This window comes from Motacilla alba, chromosome 6 (assembly GCF_015832195.1).
Source record: "Motacilla alba alba isolate MOTALB_02 chromosome 6, Motacilla_alba_V1.0_pri, whole genome shotgun sequence".
Lineage (NCBI taxonomy): Eukaryota > Metazoa > Chordata > Aves > Passeriformes > Motacillidae > Motacilla > Motacilla alba.
In genome coordinates this window covers 30,184,986-30,210,987 of record NC_052021.1, presented here as the reverse complement: position 1 = coordinate 30,210,987, position 26,002 = coordinate 30,184,986, and the positions used below count along the sequence as shown (strand labels likewise).

The 26,002-nt window shown below is 40.6% G+C and overlaps 1 protein-coding gene across 1 annotated transcript in view; it reads left to right on the top strand.

Annotated features, from left to right (window-relative positions):
- The window catches only part of CACUL1 (CDK2 associated cullin domain 1), a 43,695-nt gene extending 26,684 nt beyond the window's left edge, over positions 1-17,011 (top strand). The window contains exons 6-9 of the mRNA XM_038140417.1: positions 8,774-8,863; positions 11,236-11,374; positions 13,487-13,530; positions 13,975-17,011. Coding sequence (XP_037996345.1) covers positions 8,774-8,863; positions 11,236-11,374; positions 13,487-13,530; positions 13,975-14,015 — 314 coding nt within the window. The 3' untranslated portion in view covers positions 14,016-17,011. The remainder of the gene's footprint in view (positions 1-8,773; positions 8,864-11,235; positions 11,375-13,486; positions 13,531-13,974) is intronic.
- Positions 17,012-26,002: the final 8,991 nt, after the last annotated feature.

The following is a 26,002-nucleotide window of genomic DNA, read 5'->3' as shown; positions in this document are numbered from 1 at the left end:
TTCAGAAAGAGAGGGGGGAGAAGCCAGAAGAGCAGTGCAGCCCCAGTCTCTTCTCAGGCATTGGATCTCACTCAGATTCCCCCAGGCTGAGTCCCCCCATTCTGGTTCTGGCTGCTGGGAGGCAGGAAGGTGCAAGATCAACGCCTGTCTCTGTGCTGGGAGCACTTCTCTGAGCACTTGGTTGCAAAAATTTAACTGATCAAGGTGTCAGTTCATTACTTACAGAGGAAATATTGCCTAAGTGAACATTATTTTGGCAAATTTTTCCTGTACCGATTTGGTTCCATTTGGGGTTTGATAGATGATTTTTTTTTTTTAAAAGCACTTGACTATCTGGTGGACTTCTCATTAGTTAAAGTAAATACATAATAAAAACCCACAATACACAGATCCATGAACACAGCTGTTTGTGAAACACTTTTACACTCACACATTTATCAAGTCAGTGCTCTTCAAATTAAAGTGGGTACATTTGAACTAAGTGAATATAACCTGATTATTTTCTTTACAAAGCCAAGGCTGGCTCTTGCTGATAAGACTGCTGCATTCAATGTCTTGGGAGAAGTTGCTGGGTGCAGAACTGCTTAACTGAATGTAACAAGCAAAGATACAGCATCTTATTTACAGGCAGCTTCAGAAATTAGTGTAGGAGGGGGAGAAGGTGCAGATAATATCCCCATGTCACTAGGGAAAGGGGTGGTGGAGAATGTCGTTTTTGTTCCTGCTACAGTCCTGCATGAGGTGACTCGTAAGCAGAAAAACTCAGAAATAGGTTTATTTTCTCCTTATGCAGCCTCTGTCTCTTCTGATAGTCCTGCAGTGTAATGTCTGCGCCCTGGAAACATCCTGCCTGTTTATTCTTGTCTAGAAAAATGGCAATTACTGTGGGAAAGTGAATAGCAGCTCCTGAAACTCTGCTTCTGGTACTTGCAGTAGGTAAAATTCAATGGCAGAGTATTTGCAAGTAACTGCCACTCTTCTCCCTTTGGATATTGACAGCTCAGTGCCCAAACCAAGCTTGCTTTTGAAGCTAACAAAAGAGGAAAAGCCATTAAGAGCATAGTGTTGTGTCTCCTTGGTGGAGAGATCACTTCGGTTTAAATTACAAGAGTTTGCAAGTATTCCTGTTCTCCTCCTGAAAACTGAAGAAAGCAGGGTGAATGCTAGACTGTAATCCTGCTCTGGGAGGTTGATGATGTTCCCATACTAAAGAAAATGCCACAGAAGGTTAAGCTGGTCATAGAGGTGAAAGCTGTTTTAGAGGACAGTCTTCCTCTCCTCTCTTCTCTGAATTCTATGCTGTAATACTTCAGCCATTTATATCTGTGTGTGTAGGGCTGTTTCTTGCCTTACACATTCCTGTTTTGAGTTCAAGAAGTGTTTTTTACTCTTGAAAGAGCAATGTGCTGGTACAGATCATTCAGTACAAGTTGGTTCTTCCCAAAAAACCATCTGCCTGCACTTCTGTACAGTAGTTATTCAACTGGCTAGTCAGGTGAACTTTATCAGAGGGAAAATAGCTTTGTGCAAAATAGCACTTCTGATTTTGTTCTCGTTGCCTGGGGTAATTACAGAATTAGCTGCTGAAGCCTGAGCACACAGAGTGGTTACTGTGTGTGGATTCCAAAGGCGTGTGGGCAGTTGCAGAATGTGAGTCTTTATGTCAGTGCCTGTGTGAGTTCAGAGCTAAAACCCAGTGTAAAAATACATCACATATGTTTGCCAAAGTAGTTTTTCTCATGGTCTCCAAGAAAAGTTCTTTGAAAAAAGTCAGGAGGAGGGAGACCACTCACAGCCCACTTCATTATGTTTTCAGTTTCTCATTAGTTACAGAGGAAGTCTTTTCTCTGAAGATCTTTACGTATGACCACTTTGTTTCTTTCTAGTTAGGTCACTTGGAGTCAGATGAGGGGAAGAGATCTTGTTGTTCCATTTTATTTTCTTTTTTTTGTTTTTTTTTTTTTTTTTTTTGTTGGAGGTGTATTAAAGTTCAATAGAAGGGCTGTTTATGTTGGAAAAGCTTTTCTCTTTATAAAAGCAGTAAAGATATTTCCAATGCATTGCAGCTTTATAAAAAGTGCCAGAAAAGTTAACTCGAACATTAACAGCTATTTAACAATGAAATTGCCCAGCTTTTTGATTCAGCAGGTGGAAATGCAATGCAATGCAAAATTATAGAGAGTGGATCTATTTATATCTGTTAGAGGCTGATGAATGCAGCAGGGAGGATGTTGCCTGAGCAGGGATTCTCCTGTTGCTGTGCAGTGCCTCAGCAGGGGTGTTTGTTGCTCTGTGGGCACCCAGCCCTATGTATTTAGCAGCTGTGTTTTGCTGTGCTGACCTCCCAAAGCCTGTTGATGTCAGTGAAGCAAGGGATCCTCCTCATCTCTTCAGCTGTGTGCTGCTTTGACAGAATGCCTTTCATGAATAAGTGCCGTGTCCAGCTTTTGTTTGAGTACAGAACTCTGTTTGAGAGGAGCAGTGCAAAAGGCTGAGAGAAGGATTGTGATTGATGCCAAGTTCATGGCCTGACTCTACAGCTACAACAGAGACCACAGGGATTGTTTTGATGTGTGTTTTTATTCATTCCCCTTGCCTCACCCCTCGGCACAGATGGACAAGAAAAAGATGGATTGAATTGACATTCACCCTGTTTGAGGTGGCATTTCTTCCCTCCTCCTCAATTTTGTCACCTGTCTCAAACAATCTGCACATGAGAAGCAACCTGTTCCTGCCTTGGTGCACAAAGTGCAGAGAAAATGCCTGACAAGGGGAGAAAACACACTCATGGTGTCTCAGGTTCTTGCAGAGAGCATTGCCCCCAGCCATTCTGTATGCTGCTGACATTGAAGAAGTTGTTCTTCGTGCTTCTCATTTCCTTGTCACATTTAATGACTGTTTCATAAGGAAAACGATCTTGTTCTTGAATGTCTGTCCTGAGCTGGTTTTGACAGCAGTGCCTGGAGCATCATTATAGGTTTGGTGCAGCAGAACCATGAGCTTTTATCTGAAAGGCTTGGGCTCTGTAGGACGAGCTGGGTTTCATTGCATGATTTAGGCTATGTCTGCATCAGTAAGTGGGGTGGTGTAAAGGGAGCAGAATATGAAATGCCTCCGTGTTGGTGTTGAGGACCCAGTGATGACCTTTCCCTGCTTTTGGAGAATTTTATTTCCTCCTTGATCGTGTCTGCTCCTTTGGACCGAGTGCCAGGGAGTAGCAGTTTGAGCACATCTGGTTTAATCTCATCCAAAAAGAATTAAAGTAATATGCTCCAAGACAGCTCTGTCATACCAGCCAAGGAGCAGCAGTGTGGGGATGATCAGGGAATTTGCTTCAAAATCACATTTCTAATCTGAACTAAAGCTTTAATATAGAACCTGCCCTCAGGAGTTTGAAATCATTATTCTTTTTGCTTTGGGATTCAGGGTGACTACTGTGATGACAAAAGCAATGTGTTTTAAAAATGTCTTTTTTGATTACTGAGGCCCTTTCCTTCTGCAATATATTGGATGTTACTCAGCCTCTAGACAGTGCTTTGCTTTCTCCTTAAACTCTGAAAAGTTAGTAGGAGAAGAAAATTTGCACAAATCTATTCTGCCATGTTCATAAACTGTATTTCTTGCTTTTAAGTTTAAGAATGAGACAGAAAAAAGGGATATTTCTTTCAAAAAGAAATATTAAAAAAGGCAGAATTACTGGCCTGTGGAATGACTCTGTCCTTAGAATTAGCATATGTGTCAGGATAGGTAAAATGAAATCAGGTTTCTTCCTCAGGACCTTAATAAAGAAGAAAGGTAGTTGAAAACTAGGAGAAAATACCAATTAATACCAGTGGGTTTTTGCCAGACTAAACCAGGGTGATTTCTGTTAGAATTCCTCTGAAACTAAAAGGTAATGTACTCTTTTCCCCAGCTGAGAAGGTGTTGAGGTTCCAGCTTCTGACAGTAATTGATTTGGGGGGCAAGAAGGTCCTATGGCATAAAAAGTCCTTTTTTTGAGATGTAGGGAAGGGATGCAATTATTCTAAAGTTCTTAATTAAAAATAATTTTAAAAGAATTTTATGCATGTACAGGGTTGTGAATTTCAAGATTTAATTTCTGACTTACTTTTTGTTGGCAAATAGTTTAATCACTTCAAGTTTCCAATGCTAACCTTCAGTGTTCTCCTTCCTTCTTTTATTCCAAAGATTGATGGACACAGGTAACTGATAGTGAAAATCACCTGCAGTATTGTTCCACTTTTTTTCCCAGCCCACAGGGAGTGTGCTGGGATGCTGCTGTTGCAGGAAAGTCAATCATTCCTTTTGTCACATGAATGTCACCCTTCTCTTAGACCTCAGCAGACACCTTTACACTCTGCAGGACTAACTAAGAGAGCTTTTGTAGCTGTTAATGTTTTATACCCTCCGTGCTCTGTAGATCTGATGGAATAATCAATATTTACACGCTCAGCAGTTCAAGGGGGCCATCACTAATATTGAAGTCACAGCTGCAATTTGACAGCAGAGGACTAAGTAATTGTGTTGTAACAATACTGGAAGCAGTCTGGGTTGTTACCAAGTATTGTAGAACACATTCAAATTCTTTAAATAACAATCTACATGCAAATTTGGTCTCTGAACTAAACCTTTCGTGAAAGAACTCTAGGCCATTTAAAAAACTTGCAGCTACTTTTCTTATTTTCCTTGTTTCATGTTGATTGAGTTGGAAAATACAGTCTCAGGTAATGACCACCATGGTTAATCTAGCTCCTTGGCAAAGAAATAGGAATAATACTCCAATTTCAATAAGACCTTTAAAAATGATAAATGTGAAAATACCACCCTATTTTCCAATTATACAAGTCCAAAAGCCTATATCTCTACATTTATAGCTTTGTTTTTCATATTTATTCTTTTTACAGCACTGAATATTTTCCATGTGATTAAGACTAGGAATTTTTATTTCGTAGCATTTTTACTGCATACTTAATAAAGCTTTTGGTCTATGTAATGAATATTTTTAAAGTAAGCTGTGGCTTTATTAAATGGCTGGTGGCGAATGCATTGTAATACTTTTTTTCTGATCTACATTTTAATTCATTACAAACTTACAATGAATTTAAGTTGGTAAAAATTTATTTTTAGTTCTGTTTAAAGGAAGATAAAACCACTGGATCATGAGGAGTTTGATATAACTGCAAATGTGAGGGTTAAGCCAAAGAGAAAGTCAGTTTTCTTCAAAAGGCTTTTGAAGTTCTAGATCAGTAGTTAATATAGAGGAACTGAAGAAATAAAAAGGTAATATATGATCAAGCTTCATCAGACAATTTAATAATAAAACAGGCAGCAGGCAAAAAAAAAAAAAACCAACAAACCAAAAATGGCAAATGACAACAATAAAAAACAAACTAAAAAACCTGACCAACCTACAGAAAACCACAACCCAAAATGGCAACAATGAAAACTTTGGGCTGTGTTTTGGCTGCCAGCTGTGGCAGTTCCCTCCCTGTTTAATTGCTGTTGGCATTGGGGTTCAATCCAGTGCTGTGCATGGACTGGGACAGAGGAACCACCTTCAGGGTGAAGGGGATTTTATCCCAGTGAAGTGGAAAGGTTTGTGTGGTCAGATGGACCCTGAACAATTTGGCTGAGGGAAAGGTAGTTTATCCCACTACAGATTTGACTCCATGGGATGTGCAGATCTTCCTAAGAAGGCAGAAATGCTGTGCATTTATGTAAGGGCTCAGTTCCCTGGAAGTATTGAAGTTGTCACTCTGCACAATAATACAGACATTGTGTACACCGTGGAATTAAGTCCTGAAAAGCACAGTTTGTACAGCAGGACAATGGTCTCCAGCATCTGTTTATGTTTAGCAGTGGGTTCTGCTCCTGTTGGAGACTGGAGAGCACAGCTCACTAATGCCTTGGTGTGGAAGCTGTTGGGGCTGCTTTTAGTGGGAATATGGTTTCTGTTTTTTTTGAGGTGCATTGTTGAGTAGTTATGACTTTGAACATAGCTGCTTAAATCACACTTAGGTATGATTTGTTAAAATAGCTTACTTAGAAATTCTGTTAGGTTACTACAGAGGGAAGAAAAAGCCCTTGTTGCAGAAGTTTCACTGTTCTGCCAGAAAAGTTACATCTTCAGCAAGTAAAATAAACCTATTTTCAAGCAAATGTTGAAGGATAGAAAAAGCTTTTTAGAGCAGCTAAACCCTAGTTTCTGCAAGTCAGTCTTGGAGTTATGAACAAGTGAATTTCAGCTTGTTGAGATATCATCTGCTACTCCTGGAATTACTGGGCTCCTGGATCTTGCCCCAAGTGCCTCACTGTAATTAGGAAGTGCCTTAAATGTTTATCAAGGGCCGTGGTTCTCCAGTGCTGCTGTGCAGTATTGGGGTAACTTGGTTACTGCAGAGTACCTGAAGTGTTGCAGGTTCATTCCTCACCTACTCCAGTACTGTTCATTCACTGTTTCTCAAGAATCCTTGAGGCCATTTTGGATATTGTCTTCAAGAATATTTCAAAGTATTCTGTATCTTTCTGTGTTTAATACTTTTCATAATGGGAATCCACACTTCTCTTCTTTGATTCTGCCAGGAGTTATTTCCCAGACTCTTTCCAGGTTAATTAACTTGTTTGCATGTTACTTATGTAGTCTGTAGAATGTGGTATTAATTTGTGAGCACTGTGGAGGTGGTCAGATGGTATCATGGTGCCATTGCCACCCTCATTCAGCTGAGGTTCAGCTTTATTTTGCCTCTCCCTCCTCTATCTTTGTAAATGCTGCAGGTGCAGTTCTGGGAGTGGGTACAAGGAGTCTGTGGAATTTCTGTGTTGTAGACTCTGACTAATTATTCTAATAAAGCAAGAGTCAAAGCCTTAGTATTTGTTAGTCTTTTGTAAGATTGTAAAATAACAACAGGGGTTATTTCAGCACGTCTGGCAGAGCTGTTTCTATTCCTTGAGTGAGCCTCTCAAGAAGTAATGCAGGATTGAATGAATGTCTTAAGTTTGTTTCATTGCAAAACTGAAGAAGAATTTGTGTGCAAAGAAGTTTTACATCTTTGCATCTTAGTTTACAACTTTGTCTTTAAATTTACATTGAGATCTTTTGCTTCTATCCAGAGAGGAGTCTTGTTTGCTCTTACAGAAATCATTCTGAAAACACAAATCCTACAGCAGTGCCATTCATTTTTTGAGGCTTGATGTTCAGCTTTTGGACAAGCTGGGTTAGTTCATACTGTGTGGCTTCTTGAACAGGATATTCTTTAATTTCTTCACTGAGAATCAGGAAATAAATGCTATTACTTTGTTATATTGTTGAACATAATACTGTCATGCTTGTATTTATTGACTGTAAATCAGGAGTGAGTGATTTAAATCTGCATTGTAGCAGGTGATGTGTGCATTTGCAGGAAGCAAGATATGTTAATTTCTGAAGCTGCAATAAAGTAATGAAGATTTTTTGTTTCAAATAATTTGTTTTGCATAATTTAATGTCTTCATATGAAGAACAAATTCACAGTCCTTTGGATACTTTGCGAATCTATTGGTGATGCTTAGGCTGAAGTGGCCACAGTCTTATTAAATATATAAATGTTTGGATTGTGCATTACTGTCACATAAAGTACTATGCCCATTTTAATTCTGTGATTTCCAACTTTCTTGGTGCTAAGAGACTGTTTGTCAAACCTCTAGGAAAGGGTCTGTAAATTTGTCATTACAGAACAAATCACAGGCTCTCACACCCTCATGGCTTCTGCTGAAATGAGCAAGCACTTTGAAGATGGCTCTTTGTAAAACAAATTCATCCATAACAGTTAAATATAACAACTTTGATTACTTGACAGTTTAAAAAAGTACTTTGTATTAATTTCCCTATGACATGAGCCACTTAAATAGTTTAAGAAAGAGAAGAAAAAACATCTTCCTGAAGATGTTTCTTTCTATTTAAGTGTCCTAGTGGCAGATGCTGAAGCCAGAACTAGAGATGCTCTGAAGCTTAAAAAGCAGAGCTTCTCCAATGTTAGCCCAAGAGACATGTCCCGTGGGTAGAATTGTAAGAGTCATTTCTCCTTCTGTGGTGGGCACAGAAAGGTGCTCAACTGCTTGGTAGAGAAATAAAAGTCAAGATGTGGCAGATAGTTTACACTTTCTTTATTTATTTCTTTTGTGTGTGTGTGTTTCTGTAATTCAGATGTATGTACAAAGCTCATATAAATACAAATAAGGATAAAAACCTTTACATCACAACATAAACAGTGAATGTGCTACTGGCAGGGTTTTCCTCAAGGGGAAGGTGCAATTATTAACTTGTGTTTAAAAGAACAACTTTCCTTATTGAACGTTTATTGAATTTTTGCACTACAAATGCATAGACTTTCAATCCATCTTAGTTTTGCCTGCAGGATTCTAAATGCTGTAAAGTAAGGATTTGTGGATCTTCAGGTGTTTGACACGCTTGGTATGAGTTTGCTTCAGTTCTGTGTCTGAATACTTAGAGCCATTACCTTCTTGGTTTACTGAACCTCTGCTACCTCCAATGAATGAAAAAGAAGTTATAACACATTTTCATTATATGTAATTTGAGCAGGATACTTCTATCTAAAGGTGATGTTTTATTACTCTTGAGAACAAGCTGAAGTCAGATATGTGGCTGTTTTCTTTGTGAGGACATCGGATGCCAAAAAAAGCACCATTATTGTATTATTTTGATTTAAAAAATCTGTGTGTAAGAGCCTGTATTGCTTGGTTGAACAAGTTGCTGATTGTGTTCATTTTGTTCCAGCTTTACTTTTGGAAGCTCAGTCAACACCGTTTCAAATAACTCCTTCAACCATGGCAAATATTGTGAAAGGCCTGTATACACTACGACCAGGTAAAAAGGAAAAGTGTTTGTACTGATCTCATCCTGTGATTGTCATTTGTTTGCCAAAATGTGTCTGCTCTCTAACTAATGAACAGTTAACAATCAGAGTGTGTTGTTTCATAATGCTCAGTTCCACCCTGCTTCTTGTTGCCTATCTGTCATCTGGGCAAGGCACCATGTGAATACCAAATACTTTAAAAGAAAAAAAAACATCCCAGCCCTCTGTTCTGGAGACAAAGAGAAGGTCCATTCCTTCTCTGTAGAAATAAGGAAAGAAGGATGTTAATGGGTCAGTCATGGTTTTGACAAGGTGGGAGTTGTATTTAGAGTCACTCCTCAAACAATCAGATGTTTAGCTTGAGGTGAATGATTGACTGTTTCTTTTAGGAGGCCATTGTTTTGTTGGTATTATTTCATGGAAGAGCTTAATTTAACTTGTGAATACATTGTGACATTTTATGCTATAACAATTATATTGAAAGGAAAATGGTGTTGCAGATTTCAGTCAGTTTTGTATGAAAATCTTCCAAGTTTTGGAGAACTGAGGAGGGCCTTACCCTGTATTTGAGAAGTTATTAGAAACAGGAAGTGTTCACAATATCCATAAATAAATGGTACCTGTTTCCCTTCCTTTTACAGTACTGACAGTTTCTTACTGTGGCGTGCCTGAGAGGATTGTGCCTGAGCTTCAGTCTATTTTTGCAGCCCCCATTTATGGAAATAGAAATGAGAATTGGGATCCTTTACAAAAAGCTTTAGTGCAATATTTAGTATGTGTACAAACCAGGAATATAGTGGACCCTACATGTACAAAATGCACTTTCTGTAAGCAAAGACTATGTTTACATCACCAAAATGAACATACTTCCATCATCAATTTTAAGGCAATGCTAATTTCAGTTTTAGAAATTGTTCAGGACCTACGTTAGGAAGGGTCTATACATAAGTATAAAAGTATTACTCTTTTAAAAGCAATTCAAGGTGGTTGTTCTTTGAACACACTTCATATTGTAGGTGATGGACTTGTGATTTCACAGTTTTCCATTTCAGATGATCCCTGTCTTGCTGTCCACAGCACAGCAGACACTTCTTTGGGTTGGTACCATGGGACTAAGCAGATTTTGAGTAGTTGAAGAGCCCAGGATAGACTTCTTGATGTAAAAGGCTGTTCTTTGGTGATCCTAGTTCTTGGGGATGAATTCTGAATCAGTCAGAGGCAGTGCTGCTCACTTTCCCTGTGGGATTGCTCCATTGGGTGTGTGGTGGGACTGTGAGCAGGTAACTGGGGCCAGGGGAAGGTGCTGTGGGAATAGAGCAGCCTGTGGGTGTCTGAATGCCTTGGCGGGCAGCCAGGGGCTTCCCCTTCTCATTCTCTTCCTCTGTTTCCTCTTCAGGTTGAAGGTTTCCAACAGCTGTCACACTTCCAAACTCTTTTAATCCCAGCTCAGTACTGGGGCCAGTCCTTTTTAAAGCCTCTGTCACTGCTCTGGATGAGGGGGTCGAGTGCTCCCTCAGCTGGTGTGCAGGACTGTGGGAATTGTATAAAAACTTGTGATGTTCTTCAGTGAATTTTAAAATGTCCCTTTTTTCTAAGTAAAGATCAAATTTCAGGTAACTCCTACAGCCTGTGGAAAGTCTGGCTGCAGAAATAGTTGAGGGCTATTTATTTTTCTCAGAACTTGCTAAATAGTTGCTGTAAACCCAATTTTCATCACTTGCTTAGTCTTAAAGCCTTGAAGCAGCTTCAAGGTAAATTGTCTTGCTCCTGTAACACAGTGTTCAGTGTAGTGAAATTAAATCACAGTTCTGTCCTGAAGCTGAACTAGTACAGGTTAGACTTATATTATGAGCATTAAAAAAGTGTTTTTCTAAGCTTTGGAAGATCAGTGAGAGAAATGCAGGAATTCCTTTGGAATGGGGTTGGAGGAGTAGGGTTGTATGATGATACTACTGTGCTTTTTAGAAGTAAGGCTCAGGGAAGAGAAGGGTGCATTTTGGGGATAAATTTCCTGGAGTAGTGTTACAGTCATGATGTAATTATGCAAGTGAGTTTGCTGATCATCAGTTGCCTGTCCTTAAGAGTGTCCAGAGACTCAGCAGGTCCTGGGAGATGCAGCAAGAACTGAATTTCAATTTAATGAGGAGGTTGAGAAAAATAGTAATTCTTCTATCTACATGTAAACATCTGATTTCAACTGTCTCATTATTTGTTCTGCTTTAAGGCATGGTTTCTGTGGATTTGGGGGTTTTTCTTTTTCTTTTCTTTTTTTAAATTCAAGATCCTAAAATGTATTCAAAATAAAGTTACATTTGTCAAACACTAAAAATGTCACAAAATATCTCTTCTGTGTATTTTTTTATTGCTTTCTCTCTTCTTACAGAATGGGTACAGATGGCACCAGCTTTATTTTCTAAATTCATCCCAAATATTCTACCCCCTGCTGTGGAATCTGAGCTTCAGGAATATGCTGCTCAAGACCAGAAACTTCAAAGAGAGCTTATTCAGAATGGATTTACTAGGTAATCATTATTAATCTTTAGTAGTGGTTGTGCAGGACAGTGCTGAAATGGTAAAAATGCATACACCTAAAAATACTGAAGAAATAATTTAAGAGTTAATGCAGAACCTTCACAATTCATTATCTGAAATATGGCCTTATTTTCAATGTGTTTTGAGCACTAACAGCTCTGCAGATGGTACCTAATAAGTAGATAAATGCAAGGCTTAACACTTTTTGATCAGGTTGCTTTCAGTTCATGCATCCCTGGGTTTTGGTTGTGCTTTTACTGCATGATCATGGTTCAACTTTAACCTTTACTTTGGCTGTTTATTTTCTATAAGCTCTCTTTTATTTGTGGTGCTTCTGGAAATGTCAGTTTTCTCCTTACTCCACTTTCAGAGTTATTTATACAGGCAAGGTGTTTATTTTAAATAGACATTTCCCATCAGAGTATTGAATCGGGGAGGGGGAAAAGGGGGAGGAACAAACAGTAAAAGACACAGCAGAAAATGTTCATCCTGTAAATTGTTCCCTCTGGGCAGTGCCTGCTGCTCTGTGCTGTTCTATTTTTCTGCCCAGACAAAGGCACAGCACTTTTCACCATTTCTGCAGTGCTCTCACAATATAAGATCAGGCTGGGGCAGCCTGGTGCTCTACTCCCAAGAAGTTAATTTCTTCATCAAGAGAAAACATCTTCATTTTTCCTTGTTACCTGTGCAGTGCTGTGAGTCTGGCCCTGTAGTTTAAACATCCACTAGATGTGGGTATGTTTAGTGCTGGGTGTATTTCTGGATTTCATACCCCAAGGTTTTCCTCAAAGGTCATCTCCCTCTTCACAGCTTGGTAAATTATTGAGCTGCAGGGCTGTACCATTGACCCAAATGCAAATGATGTGGTGCAGACTCTTTCCTTGTAAAGGCTGGCTGTTGAGGAAAAGAATTTTTTGAGAGATAAGCATAACAATAAAACCATCAGACTCTGGGCTGAGAAAAGCAGTGCATTTGGCCCAAGAAACAGAAGTGTGAGACTCTGTAACTGAGTAGGCATGTAATGCTGACAAAAGAATGTAATGTACAGAGCGAAACAGAAAAGGGAACAATTTGGTGTTGTCAAACTTTCAGTCTTACTAATTCTGTAGGTGGCTGATAATAGTTCTGCTTACAAGTGCATTTCACCAGTTTCACACTGCTTAGAGAACTAAACGTGGCATTTCGAGTACTAACAGTCTATATCCACAAAACCACCTGGTTTTTTGAAATGCATTTTGCCTTGCAATGGTCAGTGTCCCTTACTACCCTTCCCAGCTTTTCATAGTCTCTCATCCTTACAGAACCAGCCAAAGAACTTCACAGCCAAGTCTCTCATTTTCAGGTAACTAAAGAAAAACATATTTCAAACCAGTTGGTTTTGTGGATAGAGGCTGTTAGTACTTGAAATGTCACGTTTAGTTCTCTAAGCAGTGTGAAACTGGTGAAATGCACTTGTAAGCAGAGCTATTATCAGCCACCTACAGAATTAGTAAGATTGAAAGCAATAACCACGAGGAACACAGCACAGTGAGGTGTATTCAGCAGCAGTAATTGCACATCAGCTTCTAGTTGAAGAACAACAGCTTATCAACACCATTAAGTGCTAAAATCTTCTGCTTAAAGAGCAAGTGTTGTCAGCTCAGACTGGCTTAGAGTCTGTAAGATTCAGGAGCATCTTTTCAGAGTGACAGATGCAGAGTTTTTTCACATAGTTCTGTAAAGTTTGGTTGAGGAGTTGAAAGTGAGGAAAACAATTTAATGCATGTTTTAAGCTCCAACTGCGTATGAACGTTTTTTTCCTCATCTTCATTTAGTAAAAAATTATCCTATGAGATCAAGCCTTCTGTCTGTAGCAAAAGGATGTGCTAATTAAATCTATGAAATATAGCTTATACTTCCAGTAAATTGAGGAGTAGTAGTATTACTGTGTTTGCTTTTTTTTTTCTAAATCTCTAGAAGCTGCTGATTGTGCTGAGGTGTTTCACTGTTGTTTTGAAGTTCACAGGATGGTTGGGGTTGGTAGGGACCTTTGAAGGTCCAGAGGAGCAGGGACATCTTTAACTGAGACTCCTGAAAACACCTTTCTTTGCCTTCTCCCACAGAGGTGACCAGTCACGCAAGAGAGCTGGAGAAGAGTTAACTTACAGTAAGTACAGATTCAGCCCTGCCCTCACAGCTTGGCCAGACAGCTCCTGGTGCACTTCTGGGTTCTCAGGGTGGGGACAGGTGTCAGAGGCTGCATCTGCACATGGAACATCTGTCTGCTATGTAATCTTTCCCATGCCAGGAAGTGATACAAACTGCTTGGATGTGGAGCTGTTGGGGAATGGTATCTGTTCTGGTACTGTTGTTAACTTCTGCTCATTGTATGGCCCTCTTACCACCAAGTTTCCTCATGTGCTTTCAGCTGAGTGTGTTCACTTTATTCCCTGCCATGAAATGTCACTGTTTTATGATGAACTCTTATTGCAGGCTGAAATGACTGAGTGGACATTTCTGTGTGAATGTTTTGCAGACGCTGCTGTGTTTTGGGGGACGTAACGTGGAAGTTTAACATGAGAGAATTTCTTAACTTTTTCTATTATTTCAGATGGCTCATCAGCTTGTGCAAGCTCCAGGGGATACAGATAGTGAATATACTGGATCAGCTTCTATTCCTAGCCAGAACAGACACTGGAGGAGCACAGGTGTTATCTGGAGCCTCCTTTGGCAACTGCTGATACTCAAGCTCTGACACAAACTATGCCTCAAAGAAGAGTTTTGGACTTTCTTCTTGATATATAAAAATGTCAGTTGCTGCTACAGTTGGAATGACTTTGAAAGACAAATTCCTTGGTCTGGTCTATCAACAAGCTCTTCTTCTGTGACCTTTGTGAGGAATGCACCTTGAAAAACAATCCTTTCAAAGTGGGAATGGGCAGCCAAAATCAGCAGCTTCCAAAAGCATTAGAACGGAAGAATCCTTTTTGCACTCTTTTCTTAATATTAAGGACATTCTTAAAACTAGTTAACATGTCCGTGTATTAGATTTTAAACTTCAAGTTATTTTCTGGAGCTTCTACTTAAATAATAAGAATAAAGTTTCATTATTTTGCAATATTTGTTTGTTAGTTTAAAACCTGTCACCTTTCAAGAGTTGGTCCCATATAAATGTATCTTCTGTCAGGGAGTTTTGAATTCCAGAATTTTATCTCTTTTTTTTTGTTACTTGATATTTTGAAATCTGTTTTCCTATGTGTTTGTACTCTGTGCCTTCAGCTTGTGCACTTTGCGACTTTATAGACCATATTTTGTTACTGCAAAATGTGTTCTTGAGGAAAAAACTTGATGTGAACAAACATGCTGCAAAGTTGCACTTTTCTCTTGCATTAATAGGAAGTGAAAATAAGGGGGAAGGAAGGAAAGTTGAACCTATCACCATCACTAACAGTGACTTGAAAGATTGTCCCCAGTTATTTTTCACGTGTATTAAGTGTTTAATGCAGGGACCAACTCTTATAGAATCCCCCTCACTGATATTTCATTGGCCTCAGGAGTTGGACTGGATAATCCTTGTCCCTTCCAGCTCAGCCTATTCTGTCATTCTGTGATTCCATAATTGCAATAGATGAAGATGAGAATTCCAGACTGAACAAAATACCAGGATGTGGTTTATGTTGTGCTCTGTAAGAACATTGCGGGCAAAACTCTCCAGTCTGGTAGCTCTGCAAAGTGCATCTCCATCAGCACAAGATTTGCACTGGGCTGAGCAACGGTACCTGTCCAACATCGCTGTGTGGCTCCTGTGCCATTTCTCCTGCTGGGGGGATGGGATGGAGCTGTGACAGTGGGTGTAGTCAGAATCAGGGATTTCAGGAGTGCTGTCAAGTGTGCATGTGCCCATCTGCCTCCTGCCTCCAGTTTTGTGTCCTGGAGATTCATCTCCAGGGGATCTGGGCCCAGGGGCTAAGCCTTCTCATTGTGATGTGGGTTTTAATCAGCAGTATGGCTAATGCAGCTCTTTCATGAGGGGAGAAACATACTTGAAAAAGCAGTTTGATTACAGGGTTTGGGCTTTTTTTTCATTACTATGGATTTATTTTTTATCACATTTAGTTGTGAACAGAAATAAGTTGGTAATATAAAAAAATATTTCTGAAGTGAAATAAAAGTTTGTTCAGTTTTGTCTGGCACAACTCTTATGCCTGTTTTAAAAAACAAGACCAAATACCAACACAACTCCTTTCATGCTTGTATGGGTTCATTACAAAATGCAAGAAAAAAAGAAAAATATAGATGCGGCAGGGACAAAGTTTCTTTTTGTTTTGTATCCAGGCTTTATGTCAGAGGATTTAATTCCATCAGTGTCTCACCAGCCACTTTGGCAATGTGGTGGTTGGAGGGTGGCGAGGAAGAATGAGTTTGACACTGCTGGGATTGAGAGATTCAAATATGATTTTCCTGTGTCTTTCTTTGCATATTTGCAAAGCCTGTTTAATTTTGAGGAAGTGTTTCTTTTCCAAGTAAGACCTAATGCTTCAGTGTTTTGTGTTCAATGTAGAGCAATGCCAGCAATCTGAACTCATCCCCAGTGCTGTAAACCAAGCCTCCCTGAAAGGGATTTTCAGGTGTTGGTAGTGTCTGCTTCAACTTTGCTACCAGCTACTTAAGTTGGAGCAGCATTAGATAAAATCAGGGGGTTTGAAAATTTTGTTGAAGTGTGCTGTGGAGATGTTAATGAAGGTTAATAAGGAACAAAAATAATTTGCCATCTTCCAGGTTTTTAAAGTTTTGGCTTTAAACAAAAATAAAACCTCTGATTGTGTCCTTAGCTTTAAAAATCACTGTCTGCTGAAATGGCAATATTCTTGAGTTAAGAATAGATGCATTAACCTAATTTGGTTAAATTTGTTTACAACTTCAGGACCATCCTGGTTCACACAGTACAGTAACCAAGCTCTGTCATCTCTGTCAAGTGATCACAGTTTTTCTCTAGTCTTAAAGTGGTTTTACTGGTTCAGGTTTGTAAATGTAGTGCTTTTGCTTCATGTCTGAGGCAAGGCTTTAACATTCCTTTTCCATTGCATTGTGTTTGGGACACAAACTCCTAGTGACAATTCCATCAAAAGGTAAAGCATTCCTGTCAGTGTGGTCCACTGTGTATGCACTGAGTAGGGCTTGGATGCTTCTAGTCCTGTTTAGCATTGTCACCGCTGCCCCCATGCCTGAGGAATCTGTTTGTTAAGCACTGTATTATGTTGTAAATTTGACATTACAATTCCTGTATGTTTTGGCATTATTTACATAATGCTGAAATCTTGTTTATCTGTTGAAGACATTATCATTGTGACTGAGCATGGAACAGAATACAGGATACTATACTAAATTTTTTTTGTTTCTCTGTAAACTTGCGTTTTACTTAACAGTCAAACTAACTCAGCCAACTTGAGCATTGGTACTGTAAAACCAGAGTTACCAACAGCATGATTCTAACTTCAGTATTTAATTTAACCAAATAACTTGTGGTGAATCTGTTGCATCTGTAGCTTACTCTGTTAAGCAGTGAAGTTGGTTATACAATGGGTGTCCTCTTTATGTTGCACTGGTTCTATAGCCAAGCTTGCTACATTAAAATATTTTTAGATTAATTTCATTTCTTTATTTGAAAAGTTGAAATATTTGAATTCAGCATGCTGACTAATGGTTGGCAGTTGTTGATACATGGTTAAGATGGTCTTTGGTACAAATGATGGGGTTGGAGATGTAACCAAGTACCCAACTCTTCTTCAGATGCATCTCCTTCCTGCAGTTGTTGGGGAAATGTTTACAGATTAATGCATTGAAGTTTTTGACTCCTGTCATTTGTTAGAAATGTGGTCAGCCAAACTCATCCCTTTTAATTTGTCCCTGACATGATTATTTACTTTCTAAAAATTACAAAAACCAAACAAAACCCCCAAGAACTACAAGGGGCATGTTTTGAGTGACTGAAAAATGTTTCTCATGTACACTGTGATAACCCTAGTGAAAGGAATATTCTGTAGAACTATGGAATAAAAAACAACCACTTGAATTTGAGTCCTGTCATCAACCCAGCTCCAGCAGAGAGAAAAGAAAGAATTCTGGGTTTGTTTGTTTTTTATTTTTCTGTGGTGCCTTGACATGCACAAGGTATCCAGAGGGCACTTAGTTCAGCTCACAGTGTGGGCCTTTAGGGTCAGTTGACAACAACCATCCTGGATTTCATCTGGGATAAACGAGGATATTTTTGGTAGCTTACAAACTTCAGGTATGGGTAACCATGGCAGGCATGAACCAGGTGTGGACTTACTCTGGCAGGTGTCATTCCAGTAGTTACAAGCCATGGGAATTTACTTTGTAAATTTAGCACAAGTCAGTGTGATACTGGCCCAGCAAGGTACTGTTAAAAGAAAAAGAGTGGAGAATCTGAATTTCACCCTTGTAGCATTGAAATAGAGTGGCTTTGAATGGGGACCAGAGTCACCTGTGAGGGGAAGTTGTCCCCTGTCTATCAGGAAGGTCAGAAAATCAGCATTACTGCATGAGCAAAACAGGACAAACTTGCTGATTTGGCCTCAGCTGAAAACTCCTTGATGAAGTGCTTTGCTAGAGAGAGTGAGAGAAAGGATTAGACCGATGTATCTTGATCTAACTGGAATGACTTGTTAAAGGGATTCCAAAATTCCATAGGCAATGAGTACTCAGAAATCCCTTCTGGCTGTCTCTGGAATGCTCCAGATGCACTTGGTTAATGTTAATCTTTCTGAGCTTCTGCTATCTGACCTAATTAGCACAGAACAGGAATGTTGTCTTGCCTAATGATGACAACAGAGTGGATTTAGTAATGGCACTTATTGCCTCATTAGTATTGTTTTTCAATTAGTGTTCCTTATGAGAAGCTGTTCCAGTTTCAGTGATGACCTGGGTCAGCGCAGGATTCTGTTAGAGAGCAGTGGATAATTTATTTGTTATTATTTGTGGTTTGCACCACTGGCCATTTATCAGCAAACTGGATGGCTTTGTGCAGAGATCAGTTTGTGAATTAATATCTCAGGGTGGTTGGTAGAGGCTGCCCTGCGCACGAGGTGCATTGCCAGGAAGAGAGCTCCTGTTCAATTATGGGAGAGGTCTGAAGGCTGTGCTGAGGTGATCCCTGGGGTGAGTGTCACACTGCTGTCCTGTGGAAACATCCAGTGACCATGGAGTGAATTGCACTGCCAGCAAACACCCCAAATGCCTCTGCACAGCCACCGTGGGAGAGCTGAGGGACTGCAAACTCACCTCTTAGCTCTGCAGCTGCCTGTTCCTGTGGCAGGAGTGGCTGAGCAGTGACATTCAGTTTGAAACAGGTCAGGGCTTGAAATCTAATGATTATCTATTCCTGACTCAAATTCCCTGTGTGGTCAAGGTGAAAAAAAAGACTTCCGCAGCAGGTACCACCCATCAGTAAATGGATGTGCTCCCAGATTGCTGGTTTGAGGCCTCAGTTACTGGCCATGGGCTGCTGGTACTTGAACCCACCTCGTGGAAGGAGCTGGAAGCAGAACTTGGCAGACAGAACCAGTCCTCCCTGTGCAAGAGCAGAAGGAAAACAGGCCTGCTTGCTTCTTTTTCTTAATTGCTTCTGTATTAAGTCTTTATTGAGCAGGTACCTGCTGTTCCCAGTTGCTTAGACAACCTCAGTTGTTTCAGGTACACAGTTTGGATGTCTGTTGGAATGGATCTGGGGCAGAATTCCATCCAAGCTGTAAAATAATCATTTCCCTTAAAATGCAGAGATGTGTCATACCTGGTGATTATCCACTTGTTTTGGAAATAATCTCATTATCCTATTTGTTCCCTCAGTTACAACTTCTGAATGCATATTCAAGTGAAATGTGCTTGCCAGTCATGCCAGTTAGCTGCTTCAGAGAGTGCCATAGTTACAGATATGCAGGGGAAGAGACACCCATGAAGTGAAATCCTGCTTCCATACTTCTGTTTCCCTCTGGGGAATGTGACATGGAATGAAAAACTGCATCTTCAGTTCGTTCATGCTCTGGCATAATTATGTTTTACTATTTCTTTCTTAATAATTCCCAGCATTGAATTTGCCTTTTCTTACTAGCTGCTGTATATCAAGCTAACCCTTCTTACAGCTGTTACAGTGCCAAGATGCCCTTTGTGGGTAGCAGCAGCTCCTCCTCGTGAAAGCAGAATTAGGATCACCTTTTCCCAGTGCTTCTCTTTGTAAGTCACTGCAATCAGGTGTGTTTGGAGCTCTCACCCCCTTGCTGAGTGGAATGAAGTCCTGTGGCTCTTTGAAGCCAGTGTTCTGCACTTCCCTGGGTGATGATGGCACATGAACTTCATGTTTCACTGTTCACCTCCTTGTCAGCTTATTGTGAACACTGCAATGAGCAGGACCCCAGTGCTGTGGGAATGTGATGCTGACCTCTTTCTGTTGGGAGCACAGTCAGTTCCTGCTGTGTAGCTTCCCATTTATGTGGAAAAGCTTCATCATTATAGGAATTGCTGGGCAGAATTAAGGGTCTGAACTCTCACATCACAGGTGACAAAAGTTCAGGTGGAAATTTGCGGTGTCACAGTCTGACCCTGCTGATGAATTGGGGATTTCCTTGGGTAAAAGGAAACAAGAAAAAATATAGCATAATATTTCATCTGCTCTATTTAGCAAAGAGTTTCTGCAAATCTGCTGCAAACTCTCTGAACTTGGACTGATAAGTTTATAACTTGCCAGGTCCTCTTGTCAGCTTGCCAGCAGAGCTGCTCATCCTGGGAGAATCTCCTGGCACCTGAAGGTCCAAGCTGAGTGAAGGAGACTGAGCAGAGCAGTGCAGCAGCCCCAGTGGTTCTGGCTGAGGTCTCACATCCACACCTGCTGCTGTTTCATCTACAGGAAACTTCAATGCCTCATTGTCACACTTGCTTCTCTGATTTTTACTTTAAATAAGTCACAGTGAGTGGTCTGCAAATGTCAGGAATCTCTTGAGACACATTTACCAAAGCCACCGTGCCCCTCCTGAGCTAAATCATCTCTGTAAGAAATCAAAATTGTGGCTTCCTGTTTCCAAATCCTGGAAAAATCCAACTCCCTGGGTGGGATGGGCTGGAGGGCCTGTGCTCAGCTGTGCAGGGGCTGGGTGCACAGTGGGCCCCAGGCCTGGGCCACATGGGCTGCAGGAAGGTTTTTAATTACAGGTTTAATGACAGTGTGTGTATGCCCAGGGCTAACCTTCAGGGATGGGAGGTGGTTTGCCTGATAAAGGGAAACAAAAGATTATCCTTTGCTCTGTATTTATGTAAGTGAGCAGAAAATGGCTTTAAGCTGTTAGAGAGCAGGTTAGATATTAGAAATTCTTTTCTCAGGGTGGGCAGGCCCTGGCACAGGGTGCCCAGAGCAGCTGTGGCTGCCCCTGGATCCCTGGCAGTGCCCAAGGCCAGGCTGGACAGGGCTTGGAGCAGCCTGGGACAGTGGAAGGTGTCTCTGCCATGGCAGGGGTGGCACTGGATGGGATTTAAGATCCCTTCCAACCCAAACCAGTCTGTGATTCTATGAAAACATCACTCTCCCGTGGGCTTTGGAGAAGAAAGGAGCAGAAACCTGAATCAAACTGGGCAAACTACAAAGCATTGTCCTGCCAGAGCAGCAGGGACTGCCCCTGGCTGGTGGTGGGCATTTTTCCACATGTTCCAGAGTTTAGAGCTACTGGTAAAAGTGTTCTGAGGAGAGTGGGATTGCCCAGCCTGGCTGGGAGCTGTGTGCTGGGGAGGGCAGGGTGTCTTTGTACCAACAAATGGTGCTTTTCCCCCTTTAGCCATTCCCAGGGTAGGACAAACCACCCTTAAACTGATTTAGATGCTTTGCAGCCTGTTGTTGGTTGTATATAAAGTACTTCAAGAACTCTATTGATTTTTAAAAGCATCCTGAAATCACAATACATTTGAAGTTAGTTCCTAGGGGAGCTAATTTAACTTTCTGCTGGTTTGCATCCTCAGAGTGACTTAGTTCAAGATTGCTTTTGTCTGATGAATTCTTCTTCTGTTGAATACAAACAAATGCTTTGGCCATTATTATATTATTCTCTTTGTTTGTAGGCTACATATGCACAGGAAAAAGCCCAACATGTCTGGCTGCTTTTAATTGAACCATGTGACTTATTTGATTTTTCATCAGTCAAATTAAGGCTAATAAACTGAATTTAAAGCAAAAGAAGGATATTCATACAGAAGAAATAATTCTTTTGTTGCCTAGATAATTTTTAAACAACAGCTTTGGCCCTCAATATTAATCTCTGAGAATTTTCAGAGTCATAAAGAGCTCATAAAAAAAGCCCTGGGTCATGTTGGATATGTCAACTCATGAGCAGAATGGAGAGAGCACTTCACCACTTGGGAGAGCTTATCTCTGACCACAGAGACTGAGCAAAACTTGTGTGTGCCCCAATAGGCACAATTTCAGCCTTTTTAGCTTCTGCAGTGTGTTGCCTGAGATGTGTCTGAAATTTGTAACTTTTCATGTGGTTTTCACATATTGTCTCTTTTTCAGCTGTCCAGTGCCTTCTGGCTGGATCATGCTGGACACCTTCAAACCCCATCTTCCCCCCTAGCCAGGGCACAGTCTGGACTGCTTTGTGTGTCTCCAAAATCAGATGTTTGGAGGAGAAAGGCAGGGACAGGACAGGACTGCTTAGTTCAGGAAGAGCAGCAGTGCACCTAGACAGTGTCTGCCTTTTCCTGAGGAGAAACATCATGACCTGAAATCCTCTGGGTTAAATAATCCTGATCTGTGCTTCTGGCAGTCCAGATGTGCTCTGGAGAGCCTTTACACCATGTCAGAGCTGTCTGCTTCCTTTTCTCTCCACGTTCCTCTCCTTGAGTGCTGCTCTGGAGTGGGCAGCTCATGTGCTGCAGCTGGGCGAGGCTGCAGCTGTCAAGGCAGCTTTAATCTCTCTCCTTTGTGGATGATGTACTGGCAATCCTTGAGCAATGTTGCATTTTAATTCCCCTTAATGGTTATTTGCAAAATGGATGAAAATATTGACAGCTTGATATTTCAAAACAGATTGAAATCTTAGGTACTTCTAGCGTCAACATAATTGCTTTCTCGGGAATGGGGGAATTAATTTAAATATATTTAAATTTTCTACCAGCATATCTAGTCTGTTATTCTCTAGTTGTTGCTGTGCTGTCACTCAGGTTCTCCTGATTTGTAGGTTCCAACATTGTATGATTTTCTTTTGCTGTCACTTTTTTTTGTAGACTACTTCACTATGTATGAAGTTGCAGATGTGTTCTCTCTGGTTTTATTCTCAAGTCATAGAAACCTGTCACTTTTTCTGCCTTTCACTCTGACTCAGAGCTGTCAGAAAGGCTTATTCCCACTTGGTGGAGAATTCCTGGAAGTTGAGGAGATAAAAATCCCCAACTTTCAGTAATCTGCCTCATTACTGAAAAACACTGAGAGGGGCTCTTTGGGGACATCTGTGCTGAAGATGGATGTGTCTGGCCAGCTGGCAGTGCTGGCCATTGCTTCAGCATGTCAGGGGCTAGTGTCACCCCAGAGTGACTTCTTGTCCATATTTTAGTAAGAAAATATACTTTAAGTTCCTCTAAACCACAGAAGAAACCTGGCACCACAAAATGAAGTGGTGGTTGTCAGGAAAACAGTGAAACAAAGTAGCAGAAACCAGTGGTGGAGGATTCCAGGGGTACAGACAGAGTGAAGCTCTGACCCTGCTGAACTTGGCAGGGACTTCCCTGCAAAACACCAAATGCTGCAGTTTTGAGCCGAGGTGTTTGTGCAGGGAAGTGCTCAGACTCATGGCTGTGTCCAGTCTTGCACAAGGAAGGAAACAGCACTCAGCTGTTCTTCAAAATATGCACAAACCAAATAGGGATGTTCTGTGAAACTGGGACATGAGAAAGATCCATGCAGAGTCTGCTTAGACAATAAATTACACAATTTATTAGAGTCTGCTGAGGCCTGTGACCTCAGAGAGTTCATTGCAGATCCTTTCCTTCACCAAGGAATGGTAAAGGAGATGCTGTGGGCTCAGCTTGCCTGCTCTGCTCTCTGAGCCTTGGTGGTGGAGGGGTGGAAAGGCTTTCCCTGAGGAAATGGCTCTGCTCACAGCCCTTGAGGGATGGCAGTACCAAAACAGTTGAAGAAAGCACATCAGTGGCCATACAGGTGCTCAGCCTGCAGTATCTGCCAAACACAGATTGCCTGGTGCTCTTTGGGCCATTCCTTGGCTGAGGAGTCGATGAGGTAAATGCCTAACTGCTTTGGTGAGGAGGCAGAATTCATCCCATCTTGTCTTGACAAGTGCATAGATATATAGATAATTAGATAGAGAGCTAGAAAGATAGATAGATAGATAGATAGATAGATAGATAGATAGATAGAGAGATAGAGAGACAGATATAGACAGAGATCGATACAGATACAGATAGAGAGATAAATATATATATAGATAGATAGTGCATAGATAGATAATTAGATAGATAAATAGAGAGCTAGAGAGATAGAGATAGAGAGATAGACAGATATAGATAGAGATAGAGAGACAAATAGAGAGATAGATATAGATAGATAGATGATAGATAAAGAGATAGAGAGATGGAGGTAGATAGATAGATAGAGACAGATATAGATAGAGAGATAGACAGATACAGATAGAGATATAGAGATAAATAGATATATAGATAGATAGATAGATGATAGATAAAGAAATAGAGAGAGATATAGATAGATAGATAGATAGATAGATAGATAGATAGATAGATAGATAGATTTCTCCATCAAATAACAGAGCTGCCTGGCCTCTGGGTAAATATAGGGAAACCTGTGGGTTCCAGTAGCAACATAATGTTACACAAAAATACCTTTAGAAAGACCAGGACTTCCCTACTCGATTACTCCAGAAGGATTTGTGGAATTGTTTTGCAAGGGACTGTCAGACAAGTAACTTGTGTGAGGAAAAGCAGGTATAGTTATTTGGGTTCCTTTCAAACTCATAATTATGTCCTAATTGTAAGTGCTGAATGCTTTTTTGGATTGTCCATAAATTGCATTACTCTAGAATTAACATTAATTTTGATGTTAGTGAATAGCTCTGCTTAGTGGAGGTCATTGAGTTACACCAAAGAAATCTCATTTTAGGGGAAGGAAAGGAGACCTTGGGACTGGAACAAAAGGTCCCCTTATGGTAATGCCATAAAGTTACTTATCAAAACTCATTGGGGGTTTTCCCACAAAGGTACACGTTTCCTGATGCTGAAAGACACAAAACCAGGCAAAGGAGAGGATTTCTGCTGTGTGCCCTCCCTGCACCAGCTTCCTGCAGGATCAGGTAGACACCAGCTCATGGCTCCAGGAAGTATTAGTGCTGATATCAGCATAGTAAAGAAGGCCCCCTCAAGTGCTTAAAAAATCTCATTTTCGGGCTCCTGAAGGGTTCCTCCATTTTTGGTGGCCATGAACCTCATTAGTTTTGTGAGCAGGAAGGTAACAGCTGCTGAGTGACACCAGCGACAGCCCATGGGGTGGCTGCTGCTCCAAGGCCTCTGTGCAAATCCATCCTCTGCCATCCCAAAATTACCCATGAGGATAAGAGCACATTTTTCTCTCTGTGGTAGGTCAAGGTATTTTATGACTGAAAGGTAGCCTATATAAAGATTTGTTCTGCAGGCATCTTTTCACAAAAATAAAGAAGGTTAATCCCTCCATTCCCACCTGTATAAGATTTTTTACATGTCTCTGCCTTGGTATCCACTCACAGGAATTTTAAAACTGTCTAGTTGGATACTTAGAAATCAAGCTCAGAAATGCTCTTTTTTTTTGTTAGAGATTTGATTTTCATGAAGCCACTTTGATATTTAGTTTTAATGAATTGGTTATTCTGAATTCATTTTACTAACTCCCTGCTCATGTTGCTCTCTTGAGATGAAAAGGTGGCATAAAATGACTTGCTGCAAAATCCTGGCCTCAGTAAACTTAATGTTTTTGATTGGAATAAAGGTGAGCAACAGAGCCTAAAGGCTTTTTGATTTGCATTCGGAAATTCTTGATTGATTGGTTTCTAGGGGATTGCCCAGCATGAGATGGCATCTGTGCTCCACTTTGTTCATGAAATAGTCTAACTTTTTAGCTAAACTCCTGAAATCAAAAGTATTTATAAAACACATTGGATTTCTGTTATTGATACATGCAAGACTTTATTTTGGACCTTTAGCTGTGATCTGGCACAAACAGAGGCAGAGGAGAGTCAGCACACAGACATTTGATCAAAGACACTCTGAGCACTGCGGTGAAAACTGCCTGATTTCACCTGCTATTGAGCAGTGCCCAAGTGTGCACCTGAAGTGACACCTTCAATAAACACGGAGAGTAGCCCAGGGCCATGAAGTTCTTTGAGATTCAGAAATGTGTTGGTCTGCTTTGGAGATTTTTCCCTGAGCACTCATTAGGAACTTCCATGGACTGTCTTTGGGGCGAGCATTGTTCCAGTTCGCTGCTCCTTGTTTTGTAGTGCTGACTACAAATTCTTCCTTTTTATTTTGGGCATTTATTTAGTATTAACAAACTTCCTGGTCCCATGCCTCTCACTAAAGAT